The sequence below is a fragment of the Mesoplodon bidens genome (genome assembly GCF_964165515.1).
Source record: "Mesoplodon bidens genome assembly, chromosome: 9".
NCBI lineage: Eukaryota > Metazoa > Chordata > Mammalia > Artiodactyla > Ziphiidae > Mesoplodon > Mesoplodon bidens.
Window position 1 is genome coordinate 93,927,581 of NC_138166.1, and position 19,011 is coordinate 93,946,591.

General features: G+C 39.9%; 1 protein-coding gene across 2 annotated transcripts; it reads right to left on the bottom strand.

Moving 5' to 3' along the window:
- Positions 1-1,919: 1,919 nt before the first annotated feature.
- MRPS33 (mitochondrial ribosomal protein S33) lies at positions 1,920-11,237 on the bottom strand. Of its 2 annotated transcripts, none has more exons than XM_081244710.1 (3): positions 11,162-11,237; positions 6,043-6,284; positions 1,920-2,596 (listed from the first exon to the last, which is right to left on the bottom strand). In XM_081244710.1, the coding sequence occupies exons 2-3, from the start codon at positions 6,255-6,257 to the stop codon at positions 2,491-2,493; spliced, it is 321 nt and encodes a 106-aa protein (XP_081100836.1). In that variant the 5' UTR covers positions 6,258-6,284; positions 11,162-11,237; the 3' UTR covers positions 1,920-2,490. The 2 variants fall into 2 exon arrangements, with proteins under 2 accessions (XP_081100836.1, XP_081100837.1); XM_081244711.1 differs by lacking the exon at positions 11,162-11,237 and adding an exon at positions 7,196-7,273.
- Positions 11,238-19,011: the final 7,774 nt, after the last annotated feature.

Below are 19,011 nucleotides of genomic sequence, written 5' to 3' on the forward strand. Positions count from 1 at the left end.
GTAAAATAGCTAGCTAGTGGGAAGCAGCCGCATAGCACAGGGAGATCAGCTCGGTGCCTTGTGACCACCTAGAAGGGTGGGATAGGGAGGGTGGGAGGGAGGGAGATGCAAGAGGGAAGAGATATGGGAACATGTGTATATGTATAACTGATTCACTTTGTTATAAAGCAGAAACTAACACACCATGGTAAAGCAATTATACTCCAATAAAGATGTTAAAAAAAAAAAAAGAATTGACTCGTCCCTCTCATCCTCTACTTCCCATCTGGTCCACTGTTCAGTACAGGCTGTTTTGAGCTGCATAGTGTTTACTGTATCAGTTGGTTTTAGGGTACAGCTGATGTACAAATGCATTTTAGCTTTAGTTTCTAATTTTCAGCATGGAGCAGCGCCACCCTAACCTGCTGCTGAGTTGTCGACAGCTTCCCTATCAAACAGTGCTAAGGCTCCTTGGAGGCTTGGGGCCCATCAGAGAACCAACACACAGATTTTTGGCTTGTTTTCTGACTCAGGATGGCTGTTGGGATCTAAAGCAGTTTTCCTCTTTAGAGTATCAACCTAATACTCCTAAGTTCCTCTTACAGTTAGTCTTTCTCCAAAAGGTGGAGACGGCATGATTCAGAACATCCATTTAGCTACACTGCATCCAGGCTACAAGCCTGTTTCTCAGCCCAGTGTCCTGGGGCCCATCCACCCACCAGGCTCAGCTGCACTAATAGTGCCTCTGCACTTTTCTGAGCAAATCCCCAAGATCTTGTCAATACTTTACAACACACACATGCTGATTCACACAATCTTAAGGACTGAGGCTATTTATCTGTGTCCTCTAAAATTAGCATGTGCCAGGCATGTGGCAGGTGCTCAGCAGAGTTCTAACTGGATTCTCAGCCTTCTGCAGGAATTCACATCTATCAGATGGAATTACCCATTTTTAGTTAGTTTTTATTTTTACCAACTGTAATATACGCCCTAGCTATACCATCTGGATTAGGCCTCTTTAAAAATATCATTTTTCTAAGCATATGCAGCAGGATTCCTACTAGTTCAGGAATTATTCACAGGGCAGTTATTGCCAATACTTCCAGTGTTAGAGGGAAAGAAAATTATAGTTGGAGTAGTTGCTGCACGTGCTCCCACCTGCGTGCTTTGCTCTTTTCCTGAGAGAGGTAGAAACGAGGTTAAAGGTACTTTATTTGGCACAACAACGTGCATATATAGTTAGCACTTCTGTACTGTATACTTAAACATAATTAAGATGGTAAATTTTATGATTTTACCACAATAAAAAGTACTTAAAAATTTTCCTTGATGGTGCTAGAGATCTTCAGAATTCTTGGAAAAGAAAAAAAATCAGAGAAGCCCTTGCAACCTCATTGGAAACTCACTGCTAGAATATAATCCAATGAGCATCGAGCTCCTCAACTGTATACAACTCACCTCTCATAGAAATAACGTCTTACACACTTTGATCTATGGTTAAGTTGGTTTAAGTCCAACCTTTTTCACAGAACTTGCAAAGCCCTTCGCAGTCTGGCCTTTGTCTATTTCATTATGACTAACCCATACTAGTTAGTGGTCTTTTTTCCAATTCTTTGAACGGGACAATTTCTTCTTACCTTAGAGCTTGCAGACGGTGTTCTCTGTGCCTCAAACGCTTTTCCACCATTTTTTTTTCTGCCTAACTCTAATTTATTCTTCAGAGCCCCGCTTAAATATCATCTCTTCAGGGACGCCTTCTTTAAAATACCTAATGAGGTTTGGGCCTCTTGCTATCTTTGTGGATCAATCCATCGATCCATCCACAGTCTCACAGAAGTCTGGTCTGGATTTTTCCCTTGTAGCATGTAATACAATTGTATTTATGTAATTATGTAATATTAGGCTCTCCCTCAGGACTGAAAGTTCCACAAGGTAGGGACTGTTTGTTGCAAACCATTGTATTACCCGGGCTCTGGTATCCTGTATACAGCAGGTACCCAATGCTCTCTTAACAGACGCAGCCTTTTATCCCACAAATTTATCTTACAGATATTCTCAAAGGAGTAGGTGGAGAGGCATATCAGGTTTGTGAGTTTGGTGGTGGAGACAGTGGCTGAACAGCCAGAGAGATGAAAGAGCTTAGGGCTGGCTAAGTGGGGAAGCAAGAAGGGAGTAACGAGGGTGTTCATTTAATGAGTGTCCCCTCCACTCCGCCAACATCCCATCCCCTCCCAAACAAGTCATTCAACAGTAATCATGTACTCATTTCTCTGGGGAATAAGGTAGACTTCAGATTACAGAACCAAGGTAAACAATGTTGCAGAATTAAAATGTGTTCAAGAAACCAGTCACAATTCAACTGCATTAGACTTCAGCACGTAGATGACTGTATTCCTCTGGATAATCTTCAACTTAGGAAGCTTATACTCATCCAATATGTGGAGGGACAATAAATACACTTCCTCCTGCTCTCAGCTGCTGAGGGAGAAGTTCTCTCCTGATGGACCAACACTATTTCCTTTTTGTTGCTCTTTTCCCTTCTCCTTTCCTTGGTTTCCCCTTTCCACGAAGCTTCTTCAGACGCAGTTGCTCATCCTTAAAGTCCTGATGCTCATCTCTGAAAAGAGAAAGAAAAAAAAATTAGCCAGTATTGTTATCAGACTGGAAAAGTACACCAATCTAGAATGTTCTCTTAGGTGGTTCTGGTTATCAAGCTTTGACTTCTACAGGGCACATGCTCAGCTTGGTGAACAGAAAGGACAGGGAACCCCCGACATACAGATGGGCTCTGTTCCCTAAGTTCATTTCTAGGTCAGTTTTCCCTCACAGAAACAATGCTACCAACAGCTTAATTACCAAACCCGCCCATGTAAACCTAGGTAACTAGGATACAACACTAATAATTGCCCCAAATTTCCCTGTAACACTAAGACTAAACACTGAAGGGGGCAGAAAGTGGGTATAAGCTTCAACAGCTACACGAGACCCTGAGAGGCCCAGGGATTAGCACCTACTACAAAGGGGAAAGGTCTGGAGGAAGCTGCCCTGATGGCAGTGGATGATTCACACAAAAAGGCTGCTGGGGAAAGTCTCAGGCAGAAGGAAGCAGGATCAACAGACAGATCCTCCAGGGGTCAAGGCAGCCAGGACTGTCTGTACATATGAATGAAGACTGCCTGTACTGTATAAAAATACCTGCATTCTAAGATCAAATACGGTCAGTATTCTTGGGGGACTGGCTCTAGGAACCCCCCACCCAGATACCAAAATCCACTGATGCTCAAGTCCCTTACATAAAACAGCATAGTATTTGCATATTCTACACACATCCTCCTGAATATTTTAAATCATCTCTACATTACTTATAACACCTAATACAATGTAAATGCTATATAAATAGTTGCCAGGTGTGTGGCAAATTCAAGTTTTGCTTTTTGGAACTTTCTGGAATTTTTAATTTTTTTATATTTTTGATCCGTGGTCGGTTGAATCTGCAGATATGCAACCTGTGGGTATAGAGGCCCTCAAACAGTATAGTGTTTAAATATGTAAGCTGTGGAACCCATGTGACCCTGGGTTCAAATCACAGCTCCACCATTCAGTAGCTGTGTGACCTTGGATAAGGAATCTTCCCTCCCTGCCCCTTGGTCTCCTCATCTGTAAAAGGGTGGATAATGGCGTACCCATTAAATGTAAGAGAGGGGTTTGCTGGGCCCAATTTTTAACTCCCTAGGCTGTTTCACTTTATTTTTTATTTTTTTATTTTGGCCATGCCATGTGGTCTGAGGGATCTTAGTTCCCCAACCGCATCGAACCCGGGCCCTTAGCAGTGAAAGCTCAGAGTCTTAACCACTACACTGCCAGGGAATTCCCCCTAGGCTGTTTTAAAATAGATTAGTTTTATAGGGTATGATGTTTCATTCCATGAACATGATAGATACAGCAGACCTCTTAGGGATCAGCTATGACTGCCCCCCAAATAAGTCATTCTCAAAAACAGAGTAATTCTTCTGGAATACAAGTCAGATCATGTCACTCCTCTGTTTACAACCCAGCAAACCGCTCCCCGTTTTACTCAGCCCCCTGCACAATCCACCTCCTGTCCCACTGTTCTCCCCTCGGCCTGTGTAGCCCCTGGAACAGACGAGGAACATTCCAACTCAAGGCCTTTGCTCTGCTCTTGTCTCTGCCTTGCAAGCTCTTCCCTGGGTCCCACCTGGCTCACTCACCACCCTCAAGTCTCTGCTTAAGCCTCATCTTCTCAATGAGGCTAACCTTGACTGTCCTGTTTAATACTGTGACCTGTCCCCTCCCCGCCCACTGAGTGCCTGGTCAGCACTCTTGATCCTGCTCAGCAGGCTCTACTGTTTTTCTTCCCTGTAGCACATTCAACTTTGTAACACACCACATAATTTACTTATTTAATATGTTTCCCCCTCCTCCTTCCCTCCCCCCACCCCCAACCTTTCCCGACAACCTCCTCCAGAGAGCAAGCGACAAAGGCAGGGGTCTTTGTCTCTGCTGATGAACCAGCCCAAGCACCTGCTTGACTGAATGAGTCACTGTTTTTGAGAACCTGCTTCCCTCCCTGTTTTGTAGGTCTTTGAGTAAGATTTTCTTCATTGAAGACTGTCTAGTTTCATCCTGCCTGACTTCCCAGGAGGCCTTGTGTTAGAGGCACCATTTACCATAACTAGTGGCTAAATATGAAAATAATTGTGCTTTTCCATGGATAACTAAATGCTAAGTATTTTTTCTCTGTCCCCAAAGATAGTCAAGGCTTTATTTTTCAAACAAATGGAAAGTAGCAGCAAACAAGTAAATTAAAATAACTGAATGTATTTAATTTGGTTATGGATTATGATTTTCTACTCAGGACATCTACCTTCCAATATTTTATTTGGGGTAAGAATAAAACTAATTTTTATTTTTTGAGCTGAGACTAATGGCAAGGGAGATAATCCCAAAAGCAATTCCAGAAATTCAAAATACGTCATGGACTATCATCTCTAGTAATATATTAACTAAGAAAATCTATTCTGTTTTGTTCATTGCTGTTCCCCTTGTGCCCATCTTAAGTGCCTGTACATGGAAGGTACTTAAAAAAAAATCTGTTGGATAAATGAATGTACCAATCTTTAGTTATCTGGAATGAACTATTAATTTTATTAGTGCAAACAGTCCCAAATTAATTTTTGTATTGTTGCCCTAAGACAAGTCCAATTAAAACTTGTTAAATTGAAAAAAAAAAGTAGGCATTTTAACTTTATACAATTATGTACTGCTTAAATTCTTTTATAATGAGCATGTATTTGTTTGGTAACTAAGACATTTTTTTAAAGAAAATGGTCACATGGGTATTTGATCTTTTTTCTTTCTAGAGCAGTATATCATCTTAAGCACCCACTTCCGACACATACACAAACATACAAATGCATGGTGGAAAGAGCCTGCTACTCTTACTATTACATATTATTATCCTATTATAATATTGATTACTTATTACTCTTAAAGGTAAACTACAGCTTATTTAGACCAAATTAGTATACCAAAAAGGGTACCAACTAAAAGTGTCCGAAGAGGGTGAAAGGAAATAAGAAATCCTACAAAACTGCCATCAGGAAAGGAAGGAGGCTCCCCCTCACCAGTGAGGAAGCAGATCAGCCACAGGGCAGGGACTCTTTTCATCTGACCAATAAGAATCTGCTCCGTGTTTGGACCAGTTTTCCTCTGCATCCATTGAGTGCTCTTAGATTAATGACTAATTTAACATCTCACTATAGCTCAGTATCTAGTCAATGTTAGTCACATTTTAGACATAATTAAATGATGTCTTCCAATAAGTGCATGTTTCCTTTTTTTTTTTTTTTAAAGTATACTCATTATGGATATTTTGGAAGCTTTCCCCTCCCACAACTGTACCTTGTGAACTACCTGGGCACTATTATAAGAACCACAAAACTATAAAGATAGAAAGGCTAATTTTTTCCTTTTCTGATCTACTAACCAGATTTCTTATCGGTTACTCTTCGTGTGTGGCTGTTTTTTTTTTTTTGTCATTACCTGTAGAGTCCAAGAAAACGTAGCGTCCCCATGAGTGCAAAATAAGTGTTGTGATTAGGATACCAGTCATAAGTCTCCTTCCTCTTGGCCAAAGGCTGTTCACTGAACAGCTTCACCACTTTCATGGATTTGGAATCAGTGGGCCTGGCAACTTCACCAAACAGCCGGGCACTCAGACGACTCATGCGCAAGGCATATTCTGAAAGGGAAGACATTTCTTGCGCAGCAAGGAGCGAGAGTCCCTAAAGAAAATGAGAAGAAAGATAAACAGGTTAGTGCAAGAAATTCCCAGATTATCTAATGAACAGTTTACAAAGTGAAAACACAGCAAGCCACACGTGAATCAGTTCACATCTTTGGCAGGACGTGCCTTGGCGTCGAGTGGCTGTTTCCTTTGCATGCTTTACATTTTTTGCATCTTTTACATTTGGTGTTCACACACTATTACTCCCCAGCTGTACTGCCTCTTTTACAATGAACGACTTTATGACTCAAGAGGTTATTTACTGAGAGTCAGCTTACCTATTTGTAGGCTGGATGAGGTCAGAGAAACAAGTTATCCTACCAGAGCATTGTTATTATACCTTCAGAAAACACCTACCTCAGCAATCTGCATAATAAATATGCTGACTGCTTGCCACCTAAAGGTTTAATCATGGTGGAGAAATAATGATGCTGTTGTGTTTATTATCAGCCCTTTGAACGCTGTTCTCCTCAAGGGCTCCAGATGGCTCTAAGAACAGCTAATGAGTTATGAGGTCATTTAGCCTCCAGGTTGCTGGATTGAATTCTGCCTAGAGACTGACAGCCAGCTGGGAAAAACAAAGATAGTAGTCTTATAGGAATTAACTCAACAGCTCAAAAGATTCATTTTATTCCTGAACAAAAGGCATTTATGAATTGTGATGTTACTTGCCTTATCTTCCATTTTATATATTCTGCTTTAATGAAAATTACCTAAATTCTTATTAGCTGAAAACCGTAACTTTTTCTTCAGAGGCATAGAATGTTGAAATAGTATAAGAATGATATCTGTAATATGCAGAAACTATAGGTACTATACATCGAAGATTATACAGGTGATACATAAAAATCCAGAACGTTCACAGGTACTATAGCCAATGTTTTATAATAACTGTAAATGGAGTATTACCTTTAAAAATTGTGAATCACTATATGGTACACTTGTAACATATAATATTGTACACCAACTATACTTCAGTTAAAAAAAAAGCATTTGAGGGGCTTCCCTGGTGGCGCAGTGGTTGAGAATCTGCCTGCTAATGCAGGGGACACGGGTTTGAGCCCTGGTCTGGGAAGATCCCACATGCCACGGAGCAACTAGACCCGTGAGCCACAACTACTGAGCCTGCGCGTCTGGAGCCTGTGCTCCACAACGGGAGAGGCCGCGATAGTGAGAGGCCCGCGCACTGCGATGAAGAGTGGCCCCCGCTTGCCACAACTAGAGAAAGCCCTCGCACAGAAACGAAGATCCAACACAGCCAAAAATAAATAAATAAATAAATAAATTAAAGTACCCTTAATTTAAAAAAAAAAAAAAGCATTTGAGAGTTCCTTATCTGAAAAAAAACAAAAAAACAAAGAATGTTGCTGGTGGAATAACCCTCATTCCATTCTAGTTCAAATGTAAGGGTACCTGTTGGCAGAACATGCTAATTTACATGAAATTTTTATAGTGAGATGAGAGTTTTTGCTGACTAAGACAGTATCCTAGGGGACAGTTCAGCTGGGATGAAAAGAAGTTGATCTCCAAATAGAAAAAAGGCATAAACCTATCTTGAAAAACCAATAGAAGAAATATATTAAAAAACCCTCCTAAACAGGAATGCTGCCAAGTAAATTTCAAAACTGCTCTGGCAATTTAAATATCCAGTATTTAAATTAAAGAATTTTTCATGTCCATTCCAAGATCCATTGAAAGAGCAGAGGAAGACCTCAAACCAATCTCAGAATGTCAGTCTCAAACCATTTACCTTCTGAACACCAACCGAGCAAGCTTGGGCCGATAGTGCCACCTGAAGGACAGCAATGGGAGAACTGTCCAAGGTCTCTCCCCGCTCTCCCCTCCAACCTGGGATCTGTGCAAGCCTTACTCCTTCCTTTTCCTTTCAGCACTCAGTTCTAGGATTCCTTTCTCTCCCAACTCTTGCTCCATTATGTGGATGGGGATGGATTGGGGTTGTCAGAGGTGTATAATTTCATCAGTGAGAAAAAAAGTCATTAACAGTTAATGTATAAAGAGAAAACAGTCAGTACTATAAACCTCTAAAGGCCTTGCAAATTACCAGAAGTTGCCTTCAGAAGCTACAAAAAGTTTCTTTGCATGCATTATCTTTTGTCTTCCTTCCACCTTTAAGGTTATCTTTTTACCAAACATCAGACAAAAAACTTAAAAACAAAAGGTTTCTTAATCAACTTTTCTTTGTTTTGCTTAATAACCATTATGGCATCAGAACAGATTTCTGTTGCCATTGCATATTTCCACAATCAGTTATTTGTAAGGTGGTCTAGGAACTATCATTTTGCTACAAAATTTTCACGAAAATATGTTCTGAACCCCGAATCATTTTATTTTATTATTTTTTTTTTGCGGTATGCAGGCCTGTCACTGTTGTGGCCTCTCCTGTTGTGGAGCACAGGCTCCGGACGCGCAGGCTCAGCGGCCATGGCTCACGGGCCCAGCCACTCCGCAGCATGTGGGATCTTCCCGGACCGGGGCACGAACCCGTGTCCCCTGCATCGGCAGGCGGACTCTCAACCACTGTGCCACCCGGGAAGCCCCAAATCATTTTATTTTTAAATGAAGAGGCAGCATGGGATCCTGAGGCCTAGGTTTGAGTACTGTCTCTGCCACTCATCAACTGGGTTATTTTGAACAATTACCTATCCTCTCTAAATATGAGTTTCCTTTTCAGAAAACAAAGCTTGAAGGACCATGTGAGAAATAAGATAGTGGCACTGAATCAATGGTAAACTAAAAAAAGAAAAAAGACAAAACCTAAACATGCTTGGTGTTCATACGTTCTATAGACACATTTGTTTATTCCTTGTCCTCATTTAATCATGTAAAAAAGCATATGCATACTCCATGTAGTTGAACCTGCACCTCCCTGGAATGGTATCCTCACTTATAGACACCAACAGCCAGAGAAACATACACGAGGGGACCAGCAGCTTGGTAACCTGACAGGTAGTAAGGAGGGAGGGACTCACTAGGACAGTGGTCACGGAAGCCTTCACAGGATGCTAAGTTATCTCCATGCCCACCATGGAATGTAGTAAAGTACTGGGACACATAGCTCATAAATAAAAAGGTCTCATTAGAATCCAATGGAAATGGTCATATCAGAAAATCCAAGTCCTAAAACTTTTATGGTGGATTAAGAGAATAAGCCTCTCCAAACCTGAATCCTTTACTAGAAACAAAGAAACACTTGCTAAATAGAAGCAAACTGAAAATGGCTATGACAATTACCAATTACTGCTTTGTAGTCTCTTACAGAGCACAGACCTGTATGTTTCTGATGAAGTACAGCATAGGAGCTTGGTAAACCTTTCTGTTACATAGACTAAAACAGCTCACAAGTTCTGCTGTCCATAAATATTGGTCCTGAGACTGGCAAACTGCCACTCTATTAGCTTTACATTCTTTTTAAAGATTGGAAAGCCTTATCTAAGATTTTCCAGGATCCTGGTATGCCCCTTTACAGAAACTTTCAACTTTATCTTAAAAAAAACCATGATGACCGTGTGAAAGACATTAAGGTAAAAGGCAAAAAAATTAGATTTTTATTCACATGAAGCTATTCTAAGGGGTAGAGAATAGTCACTTAAAATATCAAAATTTCTTTAAATGTGAACTAAAGAAAACAGTATCATGAAGAAAAATTACCTGGACTTGAAAATGCTAAGCAAAAACAAATTACTGCAATGTGCTGGAGCAAAACATGTTAAGCCCATAGGAGAAAATATCCATCTCTTTACTTTAGCATAAAAGAGTAAGTTTCTCTGATCTTTCTGATAGGTCTGATGCATTTAAAAGGTCAGGTTTATACAGTAACTGGCTTTGGATTAGGTTTGCCTTTTTTCTTTGAAAAGTGCACATAATGTGCAGGAGTTCTTAACCTGGGTAACCCTCAGTGTGGTGAATCCCCGGGGGGAACTTTAAAAGTGAATGCTGAAATTGTGTGTGTGTGTGTGTGTGTGTGTGTGTGTGTGTGTGTAAATTCTGCTGAGGAGGGAGGTTTCGCAAGAACCACGGGTTAGTGGAGAGCGCCAGCTCTGGAGTAGAAAAGCTGGCTGGAATCTTGCCTCTGCACTTTAATGGACATATCGCGTCTGCAGTAGTATGTATTCTTTGCCTTCGTTTTTTCATCTACTACAGGACAGTTGTACTATCTCACTGAATTATGAGGATGACGTGCAAAACTCACGGCCCAGGGCCTGCCCTAATAGTCATAGTTATCAGGCCTCAAGGAAGTCACACAATGTGCACACGTGTTTCACAGAAAAACAATCTAGACACAGTGCTTTTTTTTTTTTTTAAAGCCCGGTACCGCTTATTTTACTGGGTCGCAGAGACACGAACGGCTCTGAATGGATGTCAAGCTTTACTCAGTTCAACAAGAACACCCCCAACCTCCTCCAACTGCCTGGATCACGCCTGCCTGTGATGGAAGCAACAGTGTCAAGTCAACCGACGTTTGAATCGGTAGGGCATTTCGCTAATATTTTTCTTAAATATCACTCAGTCATACTTTTCTGAAGCTGGTAACAAAACTAAGCTGAACCCCCAGCCCCACAAAGCTAAGGCCAACCGATGAGCAGAGAAATCGAGGCTTGAATGCTGCCTAAACAGGAAGAGAGTAACTGCGCCGGAGAGGAAGCTAGGCTAGCGTCCTTCGTTTGGTAAATCTCCCAAGTTACGTAGGAAAAGGCCAAGTTGTTTGGGGGAGACCTGTGAAACCTCCAAGCTGCTTAATGAAATTGACTCGTCCTGTTCCTGGCGACTCTACAAGGGTGGAGACCTCCGCAGGGTCTCTGCAGCCACTGCCCATAACTCACTACATGCCCCCCTAACAATCACCTATAGACTTACCTACTCACGATCCTCCTCCGCCGCGCGCCCCTTTCCCGAAAGGCCCGCCCCCCAGTTCCAGCCGGAGACTCCAGCGGAGAGCAGTAGAGAAACGGAAGTTTGGCGGCTAGAGTGGAGTCTTAGTGAGAGACCCGGAACTCCTAGCGTCTGACCTGGCGCCTGCGCAGTGAGACGAGCGCCTCCAGGAGAGCGGAGGACTGACGGAACGCAGGTTCAGGGGCGAGAGGCCTGGCTTTCATGAACGTCCTGCAGGGTTCGCTAACTATTTTGTTGGAAATGGCTATAGTGCTGACCCCCACCCCCCCAACCTCTGAAGCAGTGTTTATGCGTGTGCCATGTGGTGGAGAATGAAACGCATTTTTTTTTTCTTTTCCTCCTTCCACTTTCTTTCTTTCCCTTTTCATCCAGCTTAGGCCTTGACGTGCTTCAAGCGCGTTGCTTGACTTTAGGGGCTGAAGAAACTTCTGACCCATCAGGGGTGCCATTCCCCTCCCTCCTACCGATCTACTCATCTCTAACAGTCAATTAGTATCGCTTCCCGCAGGCCGTTCTTTTTTTTTTTTTGCGATACGCGGGCCTCTCACTGCTGTGGCCTCTCCCGTTGCGGAGCACAGGCTCCGGACGCGCAGGCTCAGCGGCCATGGCTCACGGGCCCAGCCGCTCTGCGGCATGTGGGATCCTCCCGGACCGGGGCACGAACCCGCTTCACCTGCATTGGCAGGGGACTCCCAACCACTGCGCCACCAGGGAAGTCCCCGGAGGCCATTCTTGATACCCCTTTGCTGGATTAGGGGAACTATATGTTTCTCTACCCCACTGGCCTGGAAGCTTTTTCAGGGAGTAGGGATGGGGTATTTATCTGACTCCTCAGTAGTTATCTAGAACCCGCTTGACAGTAGAAACACTGTATTTTACAGTGTCTCAAGCCATGTAGGCATTGGCTGAAGCATTTGTTGAATATTTAATAGTTAGCTGAGAACACTTCTTTTTTTCTGAGCATTATTCAAGGCCTGTCATAAATACTCTAAAATGTACCCCGGAATTAAGGTAAATCAGTGGTGAGCTATATTCCTAGAGGGTATTCTATTGACACCCTCTTCCCTCCTATAGAATTTTGTTTTATTAACCTAGGTTTTGATATCTTATCAATATATGCTATAGAATTTGTTTTTATCAAGTTAAGTTTTGATATGTTATCAACCTATGATATAATTAGTAGCCTTGTTAACTTGGGTCTGGCTTAAGAAGTTGACACAGGGTGTAATGAGTATAGCATGCATAGCTCAGTCCAAAAGAAATATCCTGGGTAGGAATTTCACCTTGTCTTGGCTTATTTTTATCTAATAACCACTGAATCACATAAACAAGGAGGTTTCCTTTGAATACTGGCTGTTAGAAAGTTTAGAGCCAAATTTGCTGTGGACTCATGGCAGGAACTATTATATGTATATTTGCATAAACAAATATAAACCTTCTTGTTGGCTCTGTTTTGCATATATATCTTTGGTTTTTCCCTTTTCTCCTATTTATTATTTGTGTTATCAGGATGTTTTGTGAATCTCTGTAAGCTACCATAACTCTTTCTTAAAATATAGCAAGGCATAGAGAGTTACAGATGGCTGTGTACTGTGGGGCACTTTGCACCTTGTCTCTTATTAAGTCAATTTCATAGGGCTCATACTAGTTTCGGAGCCTGCTATAACAAAATACCACAAACTTGGTGGCTGAAAACATCAGAACTTTATTGTCTCACGGTTCTGGAGGCCGGAAGTCCAAAATCAGTATCAATGGACCAAAATCAAGGTGTTGGCAAGGCCACACTCCTTCCAGAGGCTCTGGGGTAGAATAATTTCTTTGACTCTTCCAGCTTCTGGTGGTTGCTGGCATTCACTGACTTATGGCCACATTATTCCAATCTTCAAGGCCAGAATCTTCAAATATCTCTCTGCCTCCTCTTTACATCATCTTCTCCTTGATGTGTATCAGATCTCCTACTGCCTTCCTCTTATAGGGTTATGTGTAATTGCATTTAGGGCCCACAGGATAATCCCGGATGATCTCCCCATCTCAAGATTCTTAATTTATTCATATCTGCCAGGGCCCTTGTCCCATGTATAGTGGGATTTACAAGTTCCAGGGATTAGGACTGATAACCTTGGGGGACGTTTTCCTGTCTACCACAGAGTTGGAAACTGCAAGTCTATGATATTGGCCTATAAAAACTGTTATTGACCAATGGGGAAGTTTAAATATTACGGTGAGCAAACTAATGTAACAATAAAATTTAACCTCCTGTGGATATTAACTTCCAGACCTTGGCTTACCCACTTGTACCGCCAAGCTAAAGCTTCCTTAAGGACACTTGTTATAGTCAGAGATTGCCTTATATATTTCTATTTTCTGTAGCCCAGTGTTTTAAATTTGTGGGTTACGAATCATTAGTTGGTTGTGAAATCAATTTAGTGGGTCGTGGACAGCATTAAAAGACATTAGAATAGGAAGTATCAGAGTGCATCACACGTAGTGAGGGTAATTATTGTTTCATGAAACAGTATGTATATGTGTATTGGATCATGATGTAAAATATACTGCTCACTCTAGGTTGTGGTAAAATGGAAAGCCTCTGCTGTAAGCAAATTCATTCTTCATCATACTCAGTGGCAAATGTTTCTTGCTATTTGAGCAGGAATTAAAGCTCACATCCATTCAAGTTCTTATTGTGTGGAATAGTCCGCGGGGCAGGTGGATACCTACTCCTTGAAGTAAATTAATTTATAGAGCCCTTATACTTTTTCCTAGTGTTGTGTAAGTTCTTATTTCCTTCTTCTGCATTTACAATAGTTCTTTTCTAACTTTACAAAAGAAAGATATATCCGTCACCTAGGGTGTAAAACCCTCTAGGATGACAAACAAAGGGACAATTCAACATGTTTTGGGAGAAGCTTCCTTTAATTATTAATCAAGGCATTATAAACCCTTCTTAGGCTTCCTGTCTTTTCCCATCTTACATATATCCCAGGTAAGGGTGAAGTAAGGCTGTTAGAAATATGGTAATTGGATATTTGTTGTGACTTTCTGGAATCAGATATACTGTGTGAGTGTGAATGGTGGGAGTGATAGTAATTTTCATCACATCTCTTTTAATCATCACATCTCTTTTATCTCTGTGGTTAAGAAGTGCATTATTATTGAAGGAGAGTCTGGTGAGAGCAAAGCAAAACCAGCATTGAAGAAAATATTGAACCCTAAATTTTTTTCACAGATTTAAACATAAGCAATTTTTTTCAGCTATTCTGAACACTTATCTGTAAGATGTGTCATTATCTGGAAAGAAAAGTGACTTTGAACAGCTGAAGGAGTGGAGGTTAGTGACATTGATTCTTTTAAATATAAAATGGATTATTTTAAGAGACCTTCATATTTTTTCCCATTATATAGAATAATCTGCAAAAAAAGTCATATGTAATTTTATTTTAGATTTGGTATGTGTTGTTCAATAAAATTTAAAACGTATTGTAAAAATCACAGATCACCAAATAGTTCCCATTCCCTCCCTTTTCAGGCATAAGGTTGGAGTTCATTTCATGGCAATCATGGAATTGGGTAAGTCCATAGGACTATTTCTGGCCAGTGAGTTTTGAACAGAAGTATTGCCTTTACTCGTATGAAACCTCTAGAGCTCTCCTTTCCCTCTGGTACAGGGGATCATTGCTCTGTCAGCCTGAGCCCTTGAGTGATTATGAGGAGCAGATCTGTTCTGCCAGCCACAGTATGCATGTAGCTTAGGTTAGAAAGAAACCTTTGTTGTTTTGAGTCATACCATTTTGTTGTTTGTTACTGCAGCATGACCTAGCCTATCCTGTCTGATATACTTATTTTATCAAATTCTGTCATGAAGTATATAAATACTCCCATCCTGACCTCATTTTATCTTTTTTTTTTTTTTTTTTTTGCGGTATGCGGGCCTCTCACTGTTGTGGCCTCTCCCGTTGCGGAGCACAGGCTCTGGACGCACAGGCTCAGCGGCCATGGCTCACGAGCCCAGGCGCTCCGCGGTATGTGGGATCTTCCCGGACCGGGGCACGAACCCATGTCCCCTGCATCGGCAGGCGGACTCTCAACCACTGCGCCGCCAGGGAAGCCCTCATTTTATCTTTTAACATATTTGATACTTTGTGCTTCTTATTAACAAAAAATTATGTGTTAGCTGCTGCACTGATCTATTTTTAACAACATACTTTTATTCCTCATTAAATATATGGGAAAAGTTTTTATTACTACTTCAAAAGAAAACTGGTTAGAGCTATTACAGAATTTTTATATGTGATTTTTATTTAGTTATTCCTGAAAGCTGAAAAACAAATTTCAGTATACACATGGACATACTTATTAAAGGAATACTGTGCTTTTAAAAAATCATATTCTAATTCATAAATAATATTTATTGATTATGTTTTACTATTATGAATTAAGTGATGACAAAACCCATATAGATTTATTCCTGGTTTTATGACATTATAAAAATGTGTAAACTAATTCTATTAGTTCTTACATCATTTTAATCTTGATTGGTTTTAATAATTGAGTTTATGAGATACATTTTGTGATCTATTTCTCAGTTTTTAGAAAATTTACATCAAATTCATATACTAACACATTTATTTGAATTGAAAATTGTCACACTTTTTCTCAAAGTGAATTTTATTTAGATGATTGGTTTGACAGTGAGGATTGACTTTACTAATTAGGTTATGTGGTCGATAGCACAGTTTCTGCATATTGAATAAGTTATATCTGCAGCTCCAAGGTACAGCAAAAATATATAAAACACATGATGAAATGAAAGTATTTTATCAAAAATATTTTACGTTAATACTGTTTCCATTTTGCTAATCCTTTAAGGATTATTTCAGGTAAGGCAAGGTGCTTCTAAATGAGAACAAAACAAATATGGATTTGGTAAATCTTCGTATTGCTTTTTTGATTTATTTCCCAGACATTGTGAAAGTGAATGGCTATGATGGCTGCGTAATAAATTATTTTCCTTTTATCTCAGAGTTTAGATTCTCTTTTGGATTAAAACAGCCTCTACACTGTTTACAAGTTATTTTGAGTTGCAAAAATTCTTCTATGTTTTTCCTTATATTCGCATCTGTAGTAGAAACCTTAGCCACAGGCAGTAACTGCTCCAGGTCAATATATTCTTTTAAAAGTCAGGTTGAAAACAATTCTTTGTTTTCAGAAATTTTAAAGGAGGAACTAGTGAAGTTGTCAGTGGATAGATCATTACAAATAATTTTTATGATAGATTTCTATATAATTTTTGGCATCTAACTTGGAATGAGTTTAAAGAATTGGGTGATATTGCTATACCTAGCTTTTTCCATTCCCATATACTTACATGTGAATAAAGTTTCTCAGGGCTTACGTCAATACAAGTGAAAATAGGGATAGAATTGACGCTGTCTCATTCAAGCAATAAGTAATAGTCATACATGGATACATTAGGTAAATGGGGAAAACTTAGGTCAAGAGATGTGTTAAGTTTTTTGTTGTTTATAAACATTCACCAAAATTCATGATATATTTAGTTTGTTTTGCTCACTTGTGTACCAAAAAATTGAAGTTTAAAAAAAATTAAAATTCAATCTACAAATATTTTGTTGCAGAGAAATATGATAGATGATCAAGAAATAAATGTCTTTTAAGCATAAAAACATATTAGGAGGGCTTCCCTAGTGGCGCAGTGGTTGGGAGTCCGCCTGCCGATGCAGGGGACATGGGTTCGTGCCCCGGTCCGGGAAGGTCCCACATGCCACGGAGCGGCTAGGCCCGTGAGCCATGGCCGCTGAGCCTGCGCGTCCGGAGCCTGTGCTCCGCAACCGGAGAGGCCACAACAGTGAGAGGCCCACGTACCGCAAAAAAAAAAAAAAAAAAAAAAACCAAACATATTAGGATATGGTGAAATTTCATGAGGTGAGTAGAATGTAAGTTGAAGGAGAAAAAGAAATGGTATAAACTTTTCGACTTCTAAAGAAGGCCTTATTCGTGTATTTTAAAAACAAATGATGATGGATATGAAATTACTATTCCTTCGGACATTGAAAAGATGATGTAATGGTTTTATTTTAAAATTTCAATGTTCATGATACACTTTGCCACTTTCTAAATTTATGATGAAAAATTTTAGATGTCAACCAAAGATGTGTGAGAGAGCACATGATTTTGTAAATTCTCTTAGGTGGTTCATAAGCAAAAGTTTGAAGACAGTATTATATTTGTACACTAACGTTTTCTAAAGCTGTTTTGACAAGTGCTAACTGGAGAATTAAGGTAATTGTCTGAGAGTAATTACCATTTCCTGATATCTCTTTTTGTGAGAACTCATTGCAGAAAAAGAGTTTTATACCTGTTGCTTATCTGGGTAATTGTCTCATTTTCATAAGTGTGTGGATATTTATGTAGTTTAAATTATGGATACGGAAAAGCAAAGCTGTCTTTTGGTGGCACATACTACTACAAATGACCTTCATCCTTCTTTGTTGTTTCTATCACCCAATTCTCATATGTTTGTTGTATATCCTTTCAGACAAAGAAGTTGATATATAAGGGAGAAATAAAACTTAGCAATATAGGAAACTGTTATCTCTTTATCAAAATAGTTTAAATGCGTTTTCCCTCACATCAACACATCTAAAAATGTCAACATTTTGTGAAAGGATTCAGTAGCATGTAGGTATCATATGAAGACCCATTGCCAAAGGATCCCTGAACCCTAGGTCCTCTATTTTCTGGGCTTCCCAGCCCTTTATTTCAAGCCTAAAATGATATTTATCCATTTATCCTCCACTCTTTATACTAATACTTCAGTTGTCTGAAGTAGTACATGTACATATATTGAAAACTGGAGAAGGTTATAACTTTTGTTCTCAAGTCATACATATTTTAAAAAAAGAAGAAAAAGCATCTATTATATTTACCCAGATATTTACCATTTCTGTGTTCTTTCTTCATTCCTGAAGTTCCAAGTGTCCCTCTGGTATAATTTCCTTTCAGCCTAAAGAACTTCTTTTATCACTTTTTTTAGAGCAGATCTGCTTGTGACAAATTCTTTTATTTTTGCTTCATGTGAGAATGTCTTTATTTATTTATTTATTTATTTATTTTGAGGTATGTGGGCCTCTCACTGTTGTGGCCTCTCCCGTTGTGGAACACAGGCTCCGGACGCGTAGGCTCAGCAGCCATGGCTCACGGGCCTAGCCGCTCCGCGGCACGTGGGATCTTCCCGGAGCAGGGCAGGAACCCGTGTCCCTTGTATCGGCAGGCGGACTCTCAACCACTGCGCCACCAGGGAAGCCCAAGAGAATGTCTTTATTTCACTGTCATTCCTTAAAGGTATTTTCACTGAATATAGAATTCTAGGTTGATAGTTGTTTTCATTCAGCTCTTAAAAATGTTATTCCACTATCTTCTGCTCTCCAGTTTCTGATGAGAAATCAGCAATAGTTCAAATGGTTGTTCCCTTATATGTAATGTGTGAAGTTTTAAGATTTAAGAAAAAAAAAAAACCTTTGGTCTTTAGAAGTTTGATTTGATGAATCTGGCTTTTTTTTTTTTTTTTTTTTTTTTTGCATTTATCCTGTTTGGGTTTCCTGAGCTTCTTGAATCTGTACATTTATGTCTTTCACCAAATTAGGGAAGTTTTGGCCATTATTTTTTCAAAAATTCTTTTTATACTAATTTGCTTCTCCTGTCCTTCTAGGACTCCAGTGACTCAAATGTTAGATTATTTGCTAATGCTCTGTTTTTTTATTCCCCTCTCACATGAGATAACTTCTATAATCTATTTT